Source organism: Apaloderma vittatum, unplaced genomic scaffold, assembly GCF_000703405.1.
Source record: "Apaloderma vittatum isolate BGI_N311 unplaced genomic scaffold, ASM70340v1 scaffold1306, whole genome shotgun sequence".
Taxonomy (NCBI): Eukaryota; Metazoa; Chordata; class Aves; order Trogoniformes; family Trogonidae; genus Apaloderma; species Apaloderma vittatum.
In genome coordinates, this window is record NW_009722114.1 from 35042 (window position 1) to 53872 (window position 18831).

Below are 18831 nucleotides of genomic sequence, written 5' to 3' on the forward strand. Positions count from 1 at the left end.
CAATGTGCTGTGTGAAGCCAGAAGAGATAATTCATGCAATAAAACAATCTCTTGACCACCTCTTTTTTTTCTTTTTTTTTTTTTTGCCTCCTTCGGTATTTTTGGTTGTTATCTTGTTGCTTTTTTTTTTTTTTGCCAGATACAGAAGCTTGTAATCTACTTCTCTTTCTTCTATTCATCAAATTATTCATGTCTTTCTTGGGTTTTTAATCCCTCTCCTCTCTGGGCTTCTGCACAGGTCAAGCTAGTTTTAAATCTTTTTATATCTCAGTTCTACTCTTGAGTTTACTTTTACTTTCAGATACCATTTTTCCCTTCAGCTGATTATCTGTGATGGCTAGAAATACTGCCATTCTCCTGAGTGTCTGTCCCAGTATGCTCAACTAGGTAACTTCTTGCCTGAAGTTTTGAACTCACGTTTGCTTTTCTTAATGAACTGATATTTCTTCGTGGTCATCATTGTTCAGTTGCACAGAATTCTCTGAGATCCTGCCTTCTTCTGCCTTTTTTCTTGGAGGACATTCAAATTTAAACATACTCAGTATTCTGTTTTTAATTTTTCTCTTATTGGTATCACAAGTGTAACGCATGCTCTCCATAGCCATTTTAGTAATAATTGCTGTGATTGCTTCTTGATTTTGGGAGTCCTCTGCACTTTAAACCGTTCTGATTCATAGCTAAGTGCAGGTGGACCCAAGTCTTGCCAATATTATGCAAAACGGGATACTCTGCATAGAAAGACACGAAAGGCTAAATATTTTTCCAACCCCTTTCCTCTCCAACCCCACCATTCCAGCATTTTTTTGGTAATGATTCTTTTATCCTGATTGGGTTTTGGCTGGTTTGGCACTCTTCACTCTAACTCATTTTTGTCACTTGCCAACCTGTGATATCAGCCTCCGTCACCTGTGGATCACCTTTTCACATACTTTGATTTGTTTCTTCTCTTGCGCCACTTGCGTCTGGATGACTTGGCAAACTTTCTTTCAGAATTACCATGTTAAAATTTTTCCTCTCATCTTTTAAAACTGATAATGCTTAGACTGCTGCTTGTCATGCTGATGTTACTGTTCTTTACTGTTCTGTGTGTATCCTTTTACTGGCTCATTACATTTTTTGGGGTTTGGTGTGAGTGCTCAGTACAATAGGGTTGTATTTCAGAGTGCTTTCATAAAAAGTATTTCAAGAGAGTTATTCGGTTACAAAAAAATTACTTTGATGTTTAATAGCAGACTTCACTGTCTGATTTCTATTTCATTTGTCTCCAAATGGACTCCCAAACTGAAGTTTTTAAACAGAAGCGTGGCTTCTGCCGTTAGCAGAGCTGAGATTGCAGCCTGCAATAACATACTTCCAACAGATACTCATTGGTCTACCCAATCTTTCCCCAATACCTGTAAGTTTAAAAAAACAAGAGTAAGATTAACGTTTATGGAAATGAAGTAGATTTACTTTATACTTTTTAATTGTTTAGGGTGATTTTCCTTTAACTAGAAGAATAGGATTTAAGAGTTTTTTCATTATCTCTGCCCAGTAATTAATGGTGTTACTGCGAGGGTAACACAGCAGGGAACAGGCTGCCCAGAGAGGTTGTAGAATCTTCATCTCTGGAGACTTTCAAGCCCCACCTGGATGCGTTCCTGTGTGATCTACTGTGAGTGAGCCTGCTGTGGCAGGGAGAGTGAACTAGATCTTCAGAGATCACTTCCAGCTCTGACAATCCTGTGGTTCTGTGTGTGATTCTTTATTCATGGAGCTCAAAATAGAAAAGTCCTCTGAATACCGAGTGGGATGTCATACCACCAGGGTGAAAGCAGAACTTCCATGATAGTTCAGTTTTCCCTGTAAAGACCAAATTGAAATGCCTTAAATCTAAGGCAAAAATTAATCATATGCACTTCCCTTGTAATCCTGGAAATGAAAGAATGAAGAGGAACAACACTGTGTTTGTGTTGAGAATCTCGTGCCACATTCCTTGTTGGTTGCTGCTGCCTCTTCTTAAACTGTATCAGTATTTCCTCGATAATAATATCAGTATTTCTAGTTAATACTTAATATCAGGCATCAAAATTGAATTGGAATATATTAATTTGTGGAAGAGGCTTAATATTTCACATTCTTAAGTATTTAAAGCAAGTAAGTATTATTTTTAAAAGGAACTATTTGTTTAAGATGGTGAAGCTGATCTGCTCTATGAGAAACACAGTATGGCAACCTTGACATCTCTGGACAAACTTTCTCATTTTATTCTATATTTAACATACTTACTTTGCCCTTTCTTACAGGCAGTGGCTTCCCAAATCCAAAATGGTTCCGCTTGGGATAGATGAGACCATAGACAAGTTAAAAATGATGGAAGGACGTAACTCAAGCATACGAAAAGCAGTGAGAATTGCTTTTGATCGGGCTATGAATCACCTGAGTCGAGTCCATGGAGAACCAGTCAGTGACTTCAGTGATATTGACTAACAGAGATTCTGCCAAGGCATGAAAACCACCACAGGACACAGACTTGAACTCTACTAATGAACCTCTTTGTCTAAAAGAATGTATTGAAGATACAACCCCTTAATTGTTGATTCAGTGGCTGAGTTCTGCAAACTTGAAATAGTTGAGCAATTCTAAATCACCATTGCCATATTGATTATTGAGTTTATCGTGTTGTAGTTTGGAGGATTTTCCACTAAACCTGTTAAAAATGTCTTGTTCATAGTGTTCATAATTGTACATAAATGTATATTCAACACTTAACTTATTCTGATTTTAGAAGTAGCTCTTTAATTCCTTTTATAATTTTGCTGGGGAGGGAATTGGTTTTTGTTTCCATGCTTTTTACTTGTTTTTTCTTTCTTTCTGAGGTTGTTACCTGAGCACCATCTTCCAGCTTAAGGTGTTTAGTGGATCTTGAAGCCTAATATCAAAATGGCATCAAATGTATGTTTGCCTAAATCATATACAATATGGTGCTGCTTGTATCATTTCTTCCTTGGTCTGTAGCTTCTGAAAAAGACTTCTGAATGTTTGTGTAAATCCTTGCTCTTTGCACAAAGTACCACGTATTTAAGATTGATGTAAATTTACAATTACAAATACGTATTTTAAGAAAGGAAGTTGCATTATTTTGGAGGGTACTTTGTGAGAAAGACATCAAGAAAAAATTATACTGTGTACATCACTTGCAAATCACCAAAAACACTCCATTGTTGCCCAAAATAACTTAAGATTGTTTTTGTTTTAAACAAACCTGGCTTAAAGCCTGCAAGCACATTATTTCTTTCAAAACCATATCCCATTTATCTCCCGTTGATTTAATTTTGTTGATATGTGTGCCTCCCTGTGTTTTATTTATTGTAGAAAATGTATTAATTTGCTTTATAATGAAAAATAAAATTGACAAATATATTGATATGCATTTTTATACAGGCACATGAGAAGACAACTTGCTTTGGGAGAAAAATGTATTGGAAATTGTATAAAATAACTTGATGGGTTTGTGTGTAATTTGATTTTTTTTGTAACTTGTAATCTTTTGTTTCCGAGGAGGGGATTTATGTAACTTTTAATTTAGAACACTTTGGTAGCAATAGAAACTTTGGATACATTTTTGTATGGTACATGTGATGTATATAGAATTAGTACTTTATTTTTATTTTTAAGAAGTAAAGCATTATGTTTGGGCAGGGGGAAGATGGAGGGTGGGTTTCCAGAACTGCATTTTTATATTAAAAAGAAAAAAAATAAAGTCAAGATATTGATTGTTGTAGCTACTTTATTCCTACCTTCACTGAGATTCTGAATTTGTAACAATGAAAATGGCAAGGTATGTTTGCAATGTGATTTATAATGACTCCATTATTTATAAATGCACTGTGTTTGAACTCTTTTGCAGTGATATCTTAAATACTGTACCAAGTTATATACTATGAAACACCAAATAATGCATATGAATGCACGAAGTATTTATGCCCAGCTTTTTTATAAAGGATTAGCAAATACAGCAAAACCAATACTTTTTAAATCTTTTTTTAAAACTTCATTGAATAGCATACTTCATTGTTAAACCTGCTTGAATCTTTATTTTAAAGGGACAATTACTTTTTAAATAGTTTTTAATGTTTTTATTCTCTATTGTTTGTAATACCCCCTTAGAAGCTTGAAATAAAATTTCTTTCTCAACTGTTAATTTTGTCCTGAATTCAGCCCCTGAGATTTTGCTGTAGCGCCTGTTTTCTTACACCACGGCTGACCCGTTCCAGAGGCGCTAGTTCGAGAACCTGATGGTTTTCTTGCTGTGGCATCCAGTGTCGTCCTTCCTGAGCCCTCTGCGTGGATTAGGCGTCCTAGCTCGCCCCACTGCCTGAGGCCAGCGGCCTGTGATGGACACAAATAGTTAGACGAGTTGCATAAATGTCACAGATGATCAAGCAAAGAGTTTTCTCAGTCTCGACAGTGAACACGGCTTCAGGGGGATGCGTGATGGCAGGTAGCCTGTAAGGACCTCGCCGAGGTGGCGCTGCTGTGACAGAAACAGCTACGTCGGGTAGAAAAACAAAATGAAAATTTGTCTGTTTCCCTTAAGTAAAAACTATGTGTAATGACTTTGGGGTCTTTGAAGGGAACGCAGCTTAACCTGAGCGGCAGCACCGAGACAGTGGAACTGCTTATCTGTTAGGACTGCCTGTTGAGAGTCTTCAGAAACTAGCCTGCATCAGATTTTATTTAAGGCTTGTTCCACCAAACATGCTCAAACTGAGTGTGTGTGAAACTGGGTAATTATTCACAGCCTTCTGGCAAGCAGAGAAAAGGGTTTTGTTGGATCTGTCAGATGTTGGAAAGCTGAAATTGTGGTTACAGGAGGAACTGGAAGATTATGTTTTGGTATTTGTATGGTAAGAATTTTGGTACCTGTAAAGTGTGAAGTCCCAGTTAAGAAAAAAGAAGGAAGTAGGCAGTTGCAAAATGATTCATCAGAAGGCTTCCCAAGTTCTCAACTGCTTCTGATGGTAGCAACACCGAAGGAGGGACAAAAAGCTCCTTTTTGAAAACAAAAACATACCATTAATTTCATTACTCTGTGGCAAATTGTTTAGTCACATCTTTGGTGAAAGATCTAGTTTTGAACCTTGCTCAGACTTTCATTTTCTGGCTTTTATCTTCAGAGACGGCTCCATCGGTTCTTGGAGAAGGTAAAGTTGCCGCTTTGATCTTACAGGTGTCGGTATGTGCGTAAGAGAATGCGGAGCTGGAAAACTTCACTGATTAAAAGAAGCCTTTTAACCACGCTGTGTGTCATTCTGATGGAACTGGCACAAAAAAGCTACATTGGTTTTCACTTGGTTTCACTTGTTTGTGTGATGGAAACTGTCCCAGGAATTCCTCCCAAACACTGTGAGGGGAGGTTGCAGCAGTGGCCGTGGCTGTTGCCGTACTCTTACGCTGGAGTTGAGTATCGTCCAGTGCCTCTTCAGGTTGGGTTAAGGTCTAAAATAAGTTCTTAGACTTGTCAGTGTGACTTGTGTGTTTTTAAAGGATTTCATACCTATTGAAGAAAGGGAGTCTAAGCTCCAAAACAGCTTTATTTCCAAAATCTGGGGCATAACCAGGTACTGTGGTCAGATAAATGTGTTCATGTCGGAATGTGCTTCTTTACGTTTTAGACCAAATTCTGTGATGCCCTTAATAACCGAAACATAATCACAGAATGAAATTTAGTATTCTAGCTGAGTGAAAAAAAAAAAATGAACACTACAGTGTATCTTCCTGATTTCTTGGGAGTTTTACAGCAATAAATACAGGGTGTAGATTTGCATACTCACTGCTCCATTCTGGTCCGATCGTTTCATGCTAATAAAAGGGTAAGAGACCCAGGTCAGAAGCTGAGTAAGTTAAAGTTTGTCTTCTGTTGTATTAAAATGTGAGAAATCATGATATAAATATTTAGTGAAAAAATGTGGATAGAGAGTGACTTTAGAAAAACAAAACAGTTTGTCTTTATTACTGATGGCAGTGAACTTTTGAATGTTTGTTTGTGATTTTGTATTTTCTACACTAGAGGGAGCAATTCACACAGACCATCAACATTCCCAAAATAACTATGCAATACTTGCAACGTGCTGCTCTTAAAACTTTCTGCTGGTAAACAGTCTTTTCTGCTTCTAGTATTTGTAGTCCATCAAAAGTAGCTTTCTCTGATGTTCTTGCTGAAAGTGAGCCCTTTTGGGCAGTATGTGGAGGAACAACTCTGAATTTTCTGGCTCTTTGTGAGCGGTGAGTTACTTTTTTACGGTTCTATTTAGCTCTTGATTTTCTTTTCACAGGTGTACTGCTATAGGTGCATTCTGTAGCATTAGAAAATAACTCCAAGCTGCTTGCCACTAATAACAGGGTGCAGGTCAAGCATGCAACAATCATCAACGAAAACACTCAAGTTTGGAGTTGAAGGTGCAACATAAGACAATCGCTGTCCTGCCGGCTGGCGAAGGAGGGTTGTCTTGAGGATCTGTACGATGGAATTAAAGAAACTTAATTCTGACGTGTGATCATATAGCTCTGATATGATTGCGTGGGTAAAGGTTGTTATCTATGTAAGGAAAGCACTTTATTTTTTTCGTTGTAGGTTTTTAACACAAATATGGAAGCGAAATGTAAATGGAAGAAGCATTTACTGTCCCCATTCTATCTAACAACTACTTAGCTTGTCTACATTTTTGTATAATATTATTATGACTTAACCTATTTCATCAGTTTTTCTCTCAAAGATCTATTTCCTCTAGAAGTTCTCTTACAAGATAGAAAAAAAAATAAATTCAGCCTAATGAGAGTTAGGAAATACTCTTTTGGAATAGCTTGAAAGTGGTAAATAAGCTGTTAAAAAAGTCTTTGGAAATTGGTATTGGGAGGGGGCTGTAAATTTAATGTGTCTACTTATTCAGCTTTCTTTTACTGCCTGTGCACAGAACCTGCTATCAAATCTCTGCTGGTCAGGGAGGCAAATGCAAGATCTCAACAGTTGTACTTTAACTGTTTAATAAAGCAGTTAATAAACTGAAGTTTATTCAATATCCCTTTCCCTTCAGTTGTTTCTGTAGTGTCAAAAATCTGACACTGCAGTGGCTGCAGTCACCTGATTCTTCTGCTAATGCTACATGGGAGAGGGGGAAGAATAAGGATTTGGTTTTTAAATTTAATTATTCTTTAAAATTATAAAATTAATCCCAGTGGTACAATGTGTCTTAGAAAACAGTCCTCCTGTCAAACTGTTGCGTTTCTGCCTCTTGGTTGTTTTTACTGTCCCTCCAAGCTCAGCTTGTTTTTTCTTTATCTTGTTTTGATGTCTTTACTGCAACAAGTCAGCACTGCCAGCAAATCAGGGGAGTCTCAGCTTTCTGGGCTGACATTTGTGTACAAAAAGGTCTGGAGTAATGTGGATAGTTCCCTGTTTGGTCTCTGATTGCTCTTCTTTGTCCAATGAGCCCAAGTGTTGATACCACTTTTCCCATCTCCCCCATTAATCTGCAGTTTAGCACAATTTTTCTCTTGCCTGAGCTGACTGGAGCCATTCTCGGCTGTGAATGGCTTCATTTTGTGAACCTGATGGACATCATGTGTTTTCATCATCTGTGTTCAGTTATGTCCTTCACTCCTCCATACTTGGCTCTATAGGAATGGGAATTTTCACGTTCTTATAGCATAAAGCAAAACCCAAAACTTAACCTAAATACATGGAAAATACAAGGACAAAGGAAAATCTGTGCCTCTCATTTTAGTGAGAAAACGAGTTGGTAATAGATGATGCAAAGGTGATGAAGAATTGTTTTCATGGATTTCCTCATTCTTCACTAGGAGAGTTGTTTTGAGATTGTAACAGTTCATTTTTTTCATACTTGTAGTCCTCGCTAAAAAGAAGTTGATAATATTTACCTTATCTAGCTATTCTTTAGGACTGTAGGAGCTTGATGCTCATTGTTAAGTAGATGGAAAACTACAGGAACAATGTCAGCGATTTTTGTCAATAAGTCAACAAGGAACTGTAGGAAAAACATTAGCAACTGTCATCATGAGCTCGTGAAGGACTTCAGGGCTTTCTAAAGAACTGGAAATGTGCTAAAATAGTGTCTTCATTTAAAAAGGAGGACTTGGAGAATTGTCCCCCAGTCTTGCTAAAGATGAAGCCACTGCAAGGACATGGTGAGAGAAGCAATGGTGGCTGAATTTTCGGTGGAAAAGTAATAGCTGAGAGAGGTGCAGAGAGAGTGCAATGGTATTTTCCTACTTTCCTACTTAGAAGCGTGAGATTATGTGCATTCATAAAACAGTTGGAAGTTACAGAGAGCTTAATTGGTAGTTAATTTCAAAATAATCGTTACTTCTGTAGGATAGGAAAATGGTCCTGATGGTGGATCAAAGAAGAGGTAACAGTTGGAATTATTTTGACCTCACCTGTGCTTTTTAAGTTTTTCCTATTTTCTTAGGCGAACAAGAAAAATAATACCTAGAACAAACAAGGTTTGGAAAAACTGCAGCAGTTCACAAAGCTATTGTCAATGATTTGATGTGAAACTGGGGAACGTTTTGAGTAGTCTGCCTTTGGGGTCTAACATTAGCGAATGGTATTTAATACTTTTGTGCTAAACAGTACTCTAAATCTCTTTTAAGTGCTAGCTGAGGTTTTTTTGTGTGCATTTATCTACATCTATATTTTGAATGAACATTTATTTTGCTTTAGTAGTTCTTTGTTTTGCACTTTGCCTCCCACTTGCTGTGTCTTTTCAATCTGTGAATCCAGAACTAGTTTCTTTACATCCCAGAATTATTTTCTTTACATGCGGACACGTAGACTTCACTGAAATAGCCATAAAATGTGGGGCTTGAAAATCAGTAGTTTGGGTTTGTTTGGTTTTTTTTCCCTAGCACAGGGGGAGCTTGGAATTAAAGAGATGTTATTTGTCCAAACCAGGACAAGATGATGCATTTGGGCAGCAGTCCCTCTAGAAAGTGGAGATATGTTTTAAAAGTGTCTTTTTTTTTGTCTGTTCAGTGGAAGCAGTTGTCTGTGCAAACAAAATGACTCTTGCAAGATAAACAGAAAGCAAGTAAAACTACAGTCAGGTTGTACATGAACTTAACTAGCAACCTTAATTCTATGATGTTTTTACAACTTCCTTATTTATGATGGTGCAAAGGAGTAATTCTTAATTTATATATCTTAGAAGAAAAGTGAAATTTGGCACTTCTGCCAGATGATGATTATGGGGAGAATGTATACAAGATGCTGGTAAGATATTGCTGAAACATAAACATAAGTTATTCAGATCAACTTCATCAAAAAATTTGAACTAAGCTAATATAATAAACTGCATAATTGTCAGCTTCTTTCTATAGATGTTTGTTTCTTCTGAAAATGTCTAATACAGTACTTGTCAACAGTTGTTTCCAGCTGAGAAAAATATGACATTAGAACTTAGTCCTAACTTTTATTGAAAAAGCTGCTCTAAAAGAGAATTTCATCTGTGTACACAAAGGTCTTTGTAGTGTCTGACTGGAAGAAGAAATATACTCATACACTGTGTTGTATCCTAGAAACTCATTAATTGGTGTAGTCCTTTTTCACAGTTTCCGTTACTCCCTCTTCAGTCAGAGATCTTTAAACTGAGTTTATAAGATCTCTTAAAATTCCTGTGTTTATCCTGAACATTTATTATTAGTTATTTGGTTTTAATAGTTCAACTGCCAGAAAAATCTTGAGGTGTATACAAATAAATTACAGTCTTAATAGATCTTTAACAAGTAATGAAATGTTTATAGTCTTTGGTCCTAAGGAGAATCGAGCAACTTTGTGTGTGCTTTCCTGTACACAAGTTTTCACCCAGATTCTTTGGTGTTTTTTTCAGGGAAAAGAATAATACTTTCATCCAGGAGAACACATAAAGGCATCTCTTAAGTGAATCTATGCCAGACTTCTTCATTCTTCTTAAGCATTCTCAGATCTTTCTCAGCTGGCAAATTACTCTGGATCAGAGTAGGCTTCTCGAAATCTAAGCATAATGTTCTGTTACACAGCTTTAGTTTAACAGCACTGTTGAGCCTTTGCCTCATTTCATCCTCTATACCACAACACATACACAAAGGCTTCTGCTGACCATTAGATTTACAAATCCTGTCCACGACTGCTATTCAATTTACTTCACTGGCTGTGGGAAGTGAGCATGATGTTTCACTTTTGGCTTTGGAACAGCGTAAATTTCCTGGATGTTACATATTACTGTGCACAAGCTTAGTCCTGTCTCTTGGAGCTGGTGTTCTTGCCTCCCAGTGTTTTAATTTGGTAAGCGGAGGATTGTGTCCAACTGCTGAAAACATGGCAGGTGTTCCCGATGTCAGAGAATCACCGAATGGCTGAGGTTGGCAGGGACCTCTGGAGGTATCTGGGCCAGCCCTCCTGCTAAAGGAGGGACACCTAGAGCAGGTTGCCCTGGACCATGTCTGGACAGCTTTTGAATATCACCAAGGATGGAGACCACACAACCTTCCTGGCCATCCTGTGCCAGTGCTTGGTCGCTTTCACTGTAAATAAGTGTTTCCAGGTGTTCAGATGGACCCTCCTGTGTTTCAGTTTGTGTCCATTGTCTCCGGTCACATCATTGTGCACCACTTAGAGGAGCCTGGCTCTGTCCTCTTCACAGCCTCCCCTCAGGTATTTATATCCATTGATCCCCCTGAGCCTTCTCTTCTCTAGGCTGAACATTCCCAGCTCTCTCAGCCTTTCCTCACAGGAGAGATGCTCCAGCCCCATGATCCTCATTATGGCCCTTCGCTGGACTCTCTGCAGTATGTCCATCTGTCTCTCTTGTAGTGGGGAGCCCAGAAGTGGACACAGTACTCCAGGTATGGCCTCACCAGAGCTGAGTTGAGACCATTACCTCTCTGCCTGCTGGCAGAACTTTGTCTAATGCACAGGATGCCATTTTAGCCTTCTTCCTGAAGACAGTCTGATTTTTCAGTGTGCAGAGTTCGTAAAGGTTTTGTCACACTTTGAATTAAGAGGTACCTTGAGGAAGGTAGAAAGTTGAGAGAAAACCAATCATGTCTTCAGTTCTTTTCTTCGGACTCATTTTAAAAATAATCAAAGATTATAATGGTTTTCCTACAGTGCTGCTCTCTTTAGCACATTTGTATGTAGCATTTTATAATGAAAATAGTTAAGACAGATAATATTTTATGTTGAAAAATAAGTCACTTAAAAAGAACAAAAAAAGAGCCAACTTTATTTACCACAAGTTTTTCTTTTACAGTAATTCTGAGTTTTAATGCTGTCATTAAACACTACTCTTGTTTCTCTTTCACCGAAAGCGAGCATTATAACAGCAAACCAGGACGTATTAGAAGCATGAAAATGGAATAAATAGAAAGATGTTGCAGAGAAGAGAGCGGAGGCCCTGGGGTTTGGACAGTCCCTAACCTGGTGCTCTGTGCAGCAGCGTTTCCCATCCATGACCCCTGCAGTGCATTTACTCATGGGCGAGCAATGAAAACAAGGTTTCTGCAATGGATTTGACATTGAAGCAGGAGGGTAGAGGCAACTGGGCATTAAAATTTAACTGGACAAATCAACAAAAAAGGTAGCTTATTAGTTTCATGACAGGAACTATGTAACTCAATTGTTTGCCGTAACAGATGATTGCCTTTGATGGCCCAGAAGGTCTCTTCAAGGCTGTGTTGCCACTTCCTAATTGTTAAGTTGCTTCCTGACAGGTAAAAATAACTTGGTTTTCACTTTTTAACTAATTTTCCTAAGTCTAATTCTATGAATGATTTTCCCTGTTTACCTCCAAATCCTATGTTAAAATAAAGCCAGAATACGTCGTCAGAATTAGCGGTTGACAGGATGAGAAAAGAAAACGTGGGGTTTTTTTGCTCTCCTTTTTGTCCATTTTGTCTCGCATTCTGTTTGCTATTTACTTAATAATATTTTGCATTCTTCCAATGGTAGTTGTGTTGTTGTTTATACAAGGCATATCATCAGGAGGTATAAAAGCTTTTATTAAAGTTAGCGATGAAGTGTAAACCAGTATTTTTCTGTCTTTCTGAATATCTTCTAGAATAAAGCAAAAAACCAGTGCTCCTCAAAATAAACTGTAAGAGAAAACTGTTAGCAGTTAGAGAGGTTACTGAATTATTTGATATATCAGTGACCATGTCTGCCAGCCAGAAAATACAAGAAAGGGCAATTAAAACTGAATTTGACAAACAACGGTAAAACAGTAGTTATTTAAAAAGTCCTCATTTCTGCACAAGAAAGAGGAGGCTGCATAGAAAATGAAGACAGAGTTCTCAGTTTAGAGTCAAGATAAAAAAATAAGGTCAAAGACAATAGCAGCAGCAGTCTCATGACACCTCCCTCAGAACCTTGTATGCCAGAGCCTCTGCTCATGCTGCTGTCTTGTTACTGCAATTGCTCAAAGTGTCTATCAAATCTCCTGTGCTTCGTATAAGCTACTTGCATAAAAATAAACCATTAACATTTTAACACCTCAGCAATAAAAAGTTTTGGCTTTGAAAACTCTGGTCTTGTTTCATATTTAACATTCTGTATTTTCATTAATCTTAGTTAGTGTGACATTCTCTCTGTGTCCAAGGGTACTAGACTTGACAGTGATGTATTCAATCAGTCCTAGGGTTAGGTGTAGTTAATGAACTACACAAGGCTTTTTTATTACCTGTCTTTCTAAAAATGGCTTTAGGGGACAGTCTGAAGTTCATACCAGCTTTTGTATTCAGCTGTCTCTTTAACGTTAGCCATATGTGTACGATTACCAGCTAAGGAGCACACAGCTTTGGAAAGTCAAAAAACAGTTATGAAGCTGAAGCTGAGCCTGCTGAGCTGTTGTGTTTGCAGCAGGAGAACATGAGAAATCTTTGCAGTAGATGTTGGTCCACTGAAGCACATGTAATTGAATTACTGCTATCTCTTCTGATTTTCATGGGATCTGTTATAAAATGAAACCAGCGGCTATATGGCTATAGGTTTATAAGTTCAGATGACACCTTACTAGTTTGAATGCAAACAGAAGGGAAACCATTTCTAGAGCAAGACAAAGGCAATACATGTCTTAGTGCTGCTGCTGCTGCCATTTAGTTTTGGTAAAACGAGAAACCTCATGTTGAAGGAAAATATTTAGTTTAAAAGATTGAGGGAAACTTTGCACCTCAAAGGATGGTAACAAAAAACTTTGTAAAATAGCCTCCTAACTAGGATTGCGTGCTATGTTGGCCACGTACAGAACTGTCGACAACCTATGAATACAGGTGAAATTCTCTTTAGATCATGTATGTAAGTCTGCAACAAAAACCATTAGCTGAGATGGCCCCTGAGATACCCCACTTGAGTCAGGTATGCAGAAGTAATCAACGAATGGCCAAGTATACATGGTGTGTTCACAGGCAGAGAGGTGTGCATGTGGTATTATGCAATGAAGGTGGATATGAAGGGAAGTGCATTTCCACCTCTTCTCTTCAGTTTTACATGATATTGCTTTTGCTGCTTGGGCTTCGGATCCTGTGCTTGTGTTTGGTCCGCTATTGCACTGTGCCCCACACCTTTCGGGGGGCTTGGCTGTAATTTAGATGCAACAGGAGAATGTAATAATGGGTGTCGTTGTCTCTAGCTAATAGATAAGAGAGTGAAACAGAAATTCAGTGGCTTGTCCAAGGCCAGAGAGGAAACCTGGGATAGATCTAGTGATTGAACTGAACGTGGTTCTGCCTCAACCACCAAACTGTGGCTTAATGACTAACTCAGCTGGTCATTGCATTTTGTTAGAAAAGGAGGTGACGCGACCTGATCCCGGACAGTGGTGAAGTGTCTGCACAGCTGCTCGGTCACTCCCTGCTGGGATAGAGGAAGGCATGGGAAGAGCTAAAAGTGAGAAAACTAATGGGTTGAGATAAAGACAGTTCAGTAAGTGAGTACAGAATATGTCTTTAGTCCAGTTCAGGTCAACAAGCTTGGTTGTGTCCCGTCCCAGCCTCTTGCCTGGCCCCAACCTACTTACTTGAAGGGGCAAAATGATAAACAGAAGCAGCAGTGATGCTGTGCAAACACTGCTCAGCAATCGCCACAACACAAGGGTGTTATCAGTGCTGTTTCAATTACAAATCCAAACCACAGCACCATACAGGCTGCTGTGAAAAAGTCAAGTGCATTCCAGTGAGACCCAGTACAAAAAGTTTGAGATTTTCCAGTTTGGTCTAATTCTGTATCAGCATCGAAAGTCTTGTTATGAGAAATTTCAATGTGTTTTTTTAAGGCAGAAATCCTCTAACTTCGTGTTAGAATAGTGCTGTAGTCAGAGCAAGCCCATGGGATGTGGGAGATTTAAGGCCCCACTTCGAACTTGATGCAGGTGTTTACCTGTGAATCCTCTGTGGGTCATTTGCTTCCTGTGGACATCGAACTTGGGCTCCTGCTACCCCAACTATCCGTCATGTAAATCGGGAAATTTCAGAAAAAAGCTTTGTTAAAATGAATATCCTTCAATGAAAAATTAAAATTGTTACCAAAAGCAGCTTAATAATTTTATCAAAAAGTTTATCATCAGTACAATTAATTGCCTCTTATCTACCCATAAAATCTTGACTCTACTGAACCTGTACTCCTGTGTTGCAGATATGAAGTACAATATAAAAAATTTTACTAATTTATCCTAATCTGTTCACTGCTATATTGACTGCTAGTACTAGCTGTTCCTCATATGCAAAGTATACAGGTATTCCATGACAGGATTGAAGTAAATTGAAGTTCTTCTGTACATCCTGGGAATGCATTTGAAGACTACCAGACCAAATAATTAGTGTAATTAGTGTATGTAGCTGAAGAGTTTAAATTCATCTGTACTATATTTACATTTATGGGGCTTTACTGTTCTCTGCTTCTTTATTTAGAAACTGTATTTCTGTTTCTTTACATGCTGATTGAAATATGAATGCCTTAACTTTCTGTGTAAGTTCATTATACACTGCTGGATCTCTAGGCAAAAAGATGACAGATTGTTAAGCATGATTCCCAAAATACACATTGAAGTAGTAAAAAGAAAAAAAATCCCTTATTTTAGAAAAACAGAGGCACTGGGTATTAATCAAATGGTAACATTAAATTAAGACAATAGACTTTAAGGGATTTGAATACTTCATTCTGATGGATGAGCTGCTCATTTAGTACAAATATACTAGAAATACATAGGAGAACTATGGTAGACATAATTTTTCTTGTGGAAAACTTTTCTCATTAAGACCAGCTTATTGTGAAAAGACAGTAAAATTATAAATGGCTTATGTATCTTTCACAAGCATAATTTATTTTCATTAAATGAGCACAACCTTAGTTAAATAGTTGTCCCTCAGAGGTGAGATATAAATACCTTCATGGGCTGAATTTTGCCCAAACTTAAGGTTTAGGCTAAAATTCATATATTATTACTGAAAAAAATAGAGCCATGGACCAGATTTTTTTACAACAAAAGACTAAATCTAACTCTTTTACTGTTGTTTGCTTGTTTTAGGGGAGTTGTGGGAACACAAGCACAGAAAACTTTTCTCAGCCAATTTGCTTGATATAAGTGTACTGATCTGTGAATGTGTTAAAATGCTGAAGGTAACCTAATGTCTTGGAAAGGTTTATCCTCATGCAGAGTAGACCTCATCTGTTAGTTAAGAAGAAGAATTATTGTAATATATATGGGAGTATTTCTTTCGGGAAAAGCGAGCTGCTGCCAGGCTGCTCCAATGCCTGCCATTTTCACACTTCTCCCAACCCCAAAGATGAAGATTGGTCTAGACATAAATCATATATGACCCTGTTCCCATGCCCTCCTCTCATCCCATATAGTTTCTGACAATCTTTCTCAAGTGTGGAACTGAAACGTAACTGCCTGGAGACAGAGACGAAGGAGGCTTAGTCATGCCTTCCATTTTCTGTCTTCCTTCCTCTTCCAGGTTTCTTATGGGTCTGTTTTTAACAGACATTCCCAGGTTTCCTCTTCATTGATTTTCTTCCTCCTTCTTTATTTGAGAGAGGAAGTGAAAATATTAACTCTAAAGGAGGTGAACAAACAGAGGGAATCTTCAGCGTGGAGTCTTTACCATTGCACAATCTGTGATTAAGAAGGTGCACATGAAGAAGTTTAGCCAGATCCTGCTCTGTACACCCCAACAGGCCTGCTGAAATAAGTGGTCTTAATTTTTAAGACTGAAAATGAGGTTTTTTCAACTGTGTGCAAATATGTACCAAGCAATAAATTTTATAAAAACTATTTTATTGGATTTGTCATCTTAACGTTTCAAAACATATATATTACACACAAATACAAGTCTGGAAACTCACTGATTTCCAGACAATATGCTACGACTAGCAGTTCAAACAGAACAAATATGCACAAATAATGTAAAGGCAATTAAAACATTTTATTATTCAGTAAATATGCCTGCATTCTGAAAGTAGAACAGATTCACAATCAATTTGTTTCGGTAAATTAATGCTTTTTAGATTAACAGCTAGTTTGCATTATAGAATACTTGTATGAAAACATTATAGTATGTAAAATCAGTTGTCCTTCACTCAGTTTATTACTGTTTGCCAAGGTTTAATTAATGCATTCCAAAATAGGAGGCAGTGTCCTTCAACCAAAATCACAGAGTGGACTTACTGTCTAAGGATCATATAGATAACAGCAGCGTTAACAGGCCTTTGGCAGAGAAAGCTGATGATGTTCCTGGACTAAATTATGAAAGTTAACTGTTTAGAAGATCATGGGAAACCCTATGGTGTGGCAGAATTAAATTCCGATTTGTGTGCTCAGGAAGATACACTGGGAAAAGATAAATCTCTAGGGCATAAATATTATTTCCTTTTATCCATTTAAAATGTTTATTTTATCAAAAAAGTCAGTTTGCTGAACCTCAAGCTTCCATGAAATAGAGACATTTTAATAGTTTTGTAAATTAATATTCTGGGGTTCAAGACAGACCTTTTAGTTAACTGTAGTTTAGTTATCTTCTCCGGTGTGAGGTCCTCCTGGTGGGGTGTGCAGGTGGACGTCTACTTCACCGTTAACCTCCATGGGCTGCAGGGGCACAGCCTGCCTCACCATGGTCTTCACCACGGGCTGCAGGGAAATCTCTGTTCCAGTGCCGGGAGCACCTCCTTCCCCTCCTTCTTCACTGACCTTGGTGTCTGCAAGTTGTTCCTCTCCTCTGGCTGCTCTTTCTCAGCCATTTTTTCCCCTTTCTCTTAAATATGTTATCACAGAGGTGCTACCACTGTCACTGGTGGGCTCCACCTTGGCCAGTGGTGGGTCCATCTTGGAGCTGGTTGGCCTTGGCTCTATCGGACATAGGAGAAGCTTCTAGCAGCTTCTTCCAGAAGCCAGCCCTGCAGCCTTTCCTCTACCAAAACCTTACCACTCCAAGCCGATACAGTATCAAAAATACATTAGGTAGAGTTTCTTCTAAACCTTGCTGAAGTTATTGAGTGACTTTCCATTAAATCATTCTTTGCTGGGCTGATGGGCTGCAGATCTATCAGTCTGCACTATATATGACCAACAGAGCAGAGTTTGGAGGAATCTGATGCTAAAGAAGATATTTTAAGACAGCCGTTTTTAAACTATTAATGAAGGCTTTAAAGTAAAAACAAACCTCAAAGGCTGAGCAGTGACTGTTTTATCAGATTTAAAAAATTGCAGCTTCTCTTTTGTATTTGAATAATCAGTTGAAGTCACAAGGTTACAGAAATAGGTAGTGCAAAAATGATCCTTACTTCAAAGAGCACAGAACGAGCAACAGTTTCAACTGTCTTGAGGTATATACCAAATGAATCTATGCAATATCATTTTTTTCCTAATTATTTGCAGCTTTGCTGTTGGTATGAGTCTGAAGCAAAGACTTCAAACATTTCATTGAGGCCTAGGAATAAGTAGCAGTATCTAATTAATTACAGGAAATGTTCTGCTGAGTTCACCTGTACTGTTCAGCTTCTGCATGTCTGTATGCATGTATATGTAAGTCCCTGTAAGGTAATGCAGGTCACACTGCCACTGTTCATTCATTCATGCTGAGAGCTCTTTATGTTGCACAGCACCTGCAGCGTATCAAAGCTAACAAATGAATCAGGCAATCCCTTGCCACGTCCCAAGACCTTTAAATGAGGCCGAAGAATCACTGCTGTTCCCCATCCTCCTTGCACATTGCAGTAAAAAATTGTGTGTTAAGGCATGAAATTACAGAGAAAACTCAGAAAGGAATAGCTTTATCATTTTATGCTCTACTAGGGGTTTTGCATATACCTGACAATTTTTACAGGTTTTTGATGCTGCTGATCTGGATGATGACCGTGATCCTACTCTTGCAATGTGATTATGTGACAAATCTGACTGTAGAATTCAGGCTTATGTAAATAAGATTTTTTTTTTTTAAAAAAAGTATAAAAATAAACATAAAAACATAAAAAGTTAAAAATAAACATAGGTAGTTTCTGAAGTAAAATGTCAAATGATTCAAAGTTTTTGAAAATTTCTGGATGAAATTTCCATCTGTATGAGCTCACAAATGTTGTTTTGCAAAGAAAAACCAAAACTGAACCATTTAATGAGATTAAATAATCACGAACGTATCAGTAATAAGTGGAGAGTTACAGAAATATGTAATTTCTTGTTGCTGGGGGTTTTGTTTGTGTTAAAAAATGAAAACAGCAAAGCTAAATTAGTCTGTTAAAACTGCACTTATACTCAAGACATTCTACATGATCTATTAAACACAAATGCATTTTAATTTGAACAA

The 18831-nt window shown here is 37.8% G+C and overlaps 1 protein-coding gene across 1 annotated transcript in view; it reads left to right on the forward strand.

Annotated features, from left to right (window-relative positions):
- Positions 1–4181, forward strand: part of BRD1 (bromodomain containing 1) — a gene marked incomplete at its 5' end in the record, with an annotated part of 38025 nt that extends 33844 nt beyond the window's left edge. The window contains one exon of the mRNA XM_009871632.1: positions 2286–4181. Coding sequence (XP_009869934.1) covers positions 2286–2469 — 184 coding nt within the window. The remainder of the gene's footprint in view (positions 1–2285) is intronic.
- Between the last annotated feature and the right edge of the window lie 14650 nt (positions 4182–18831).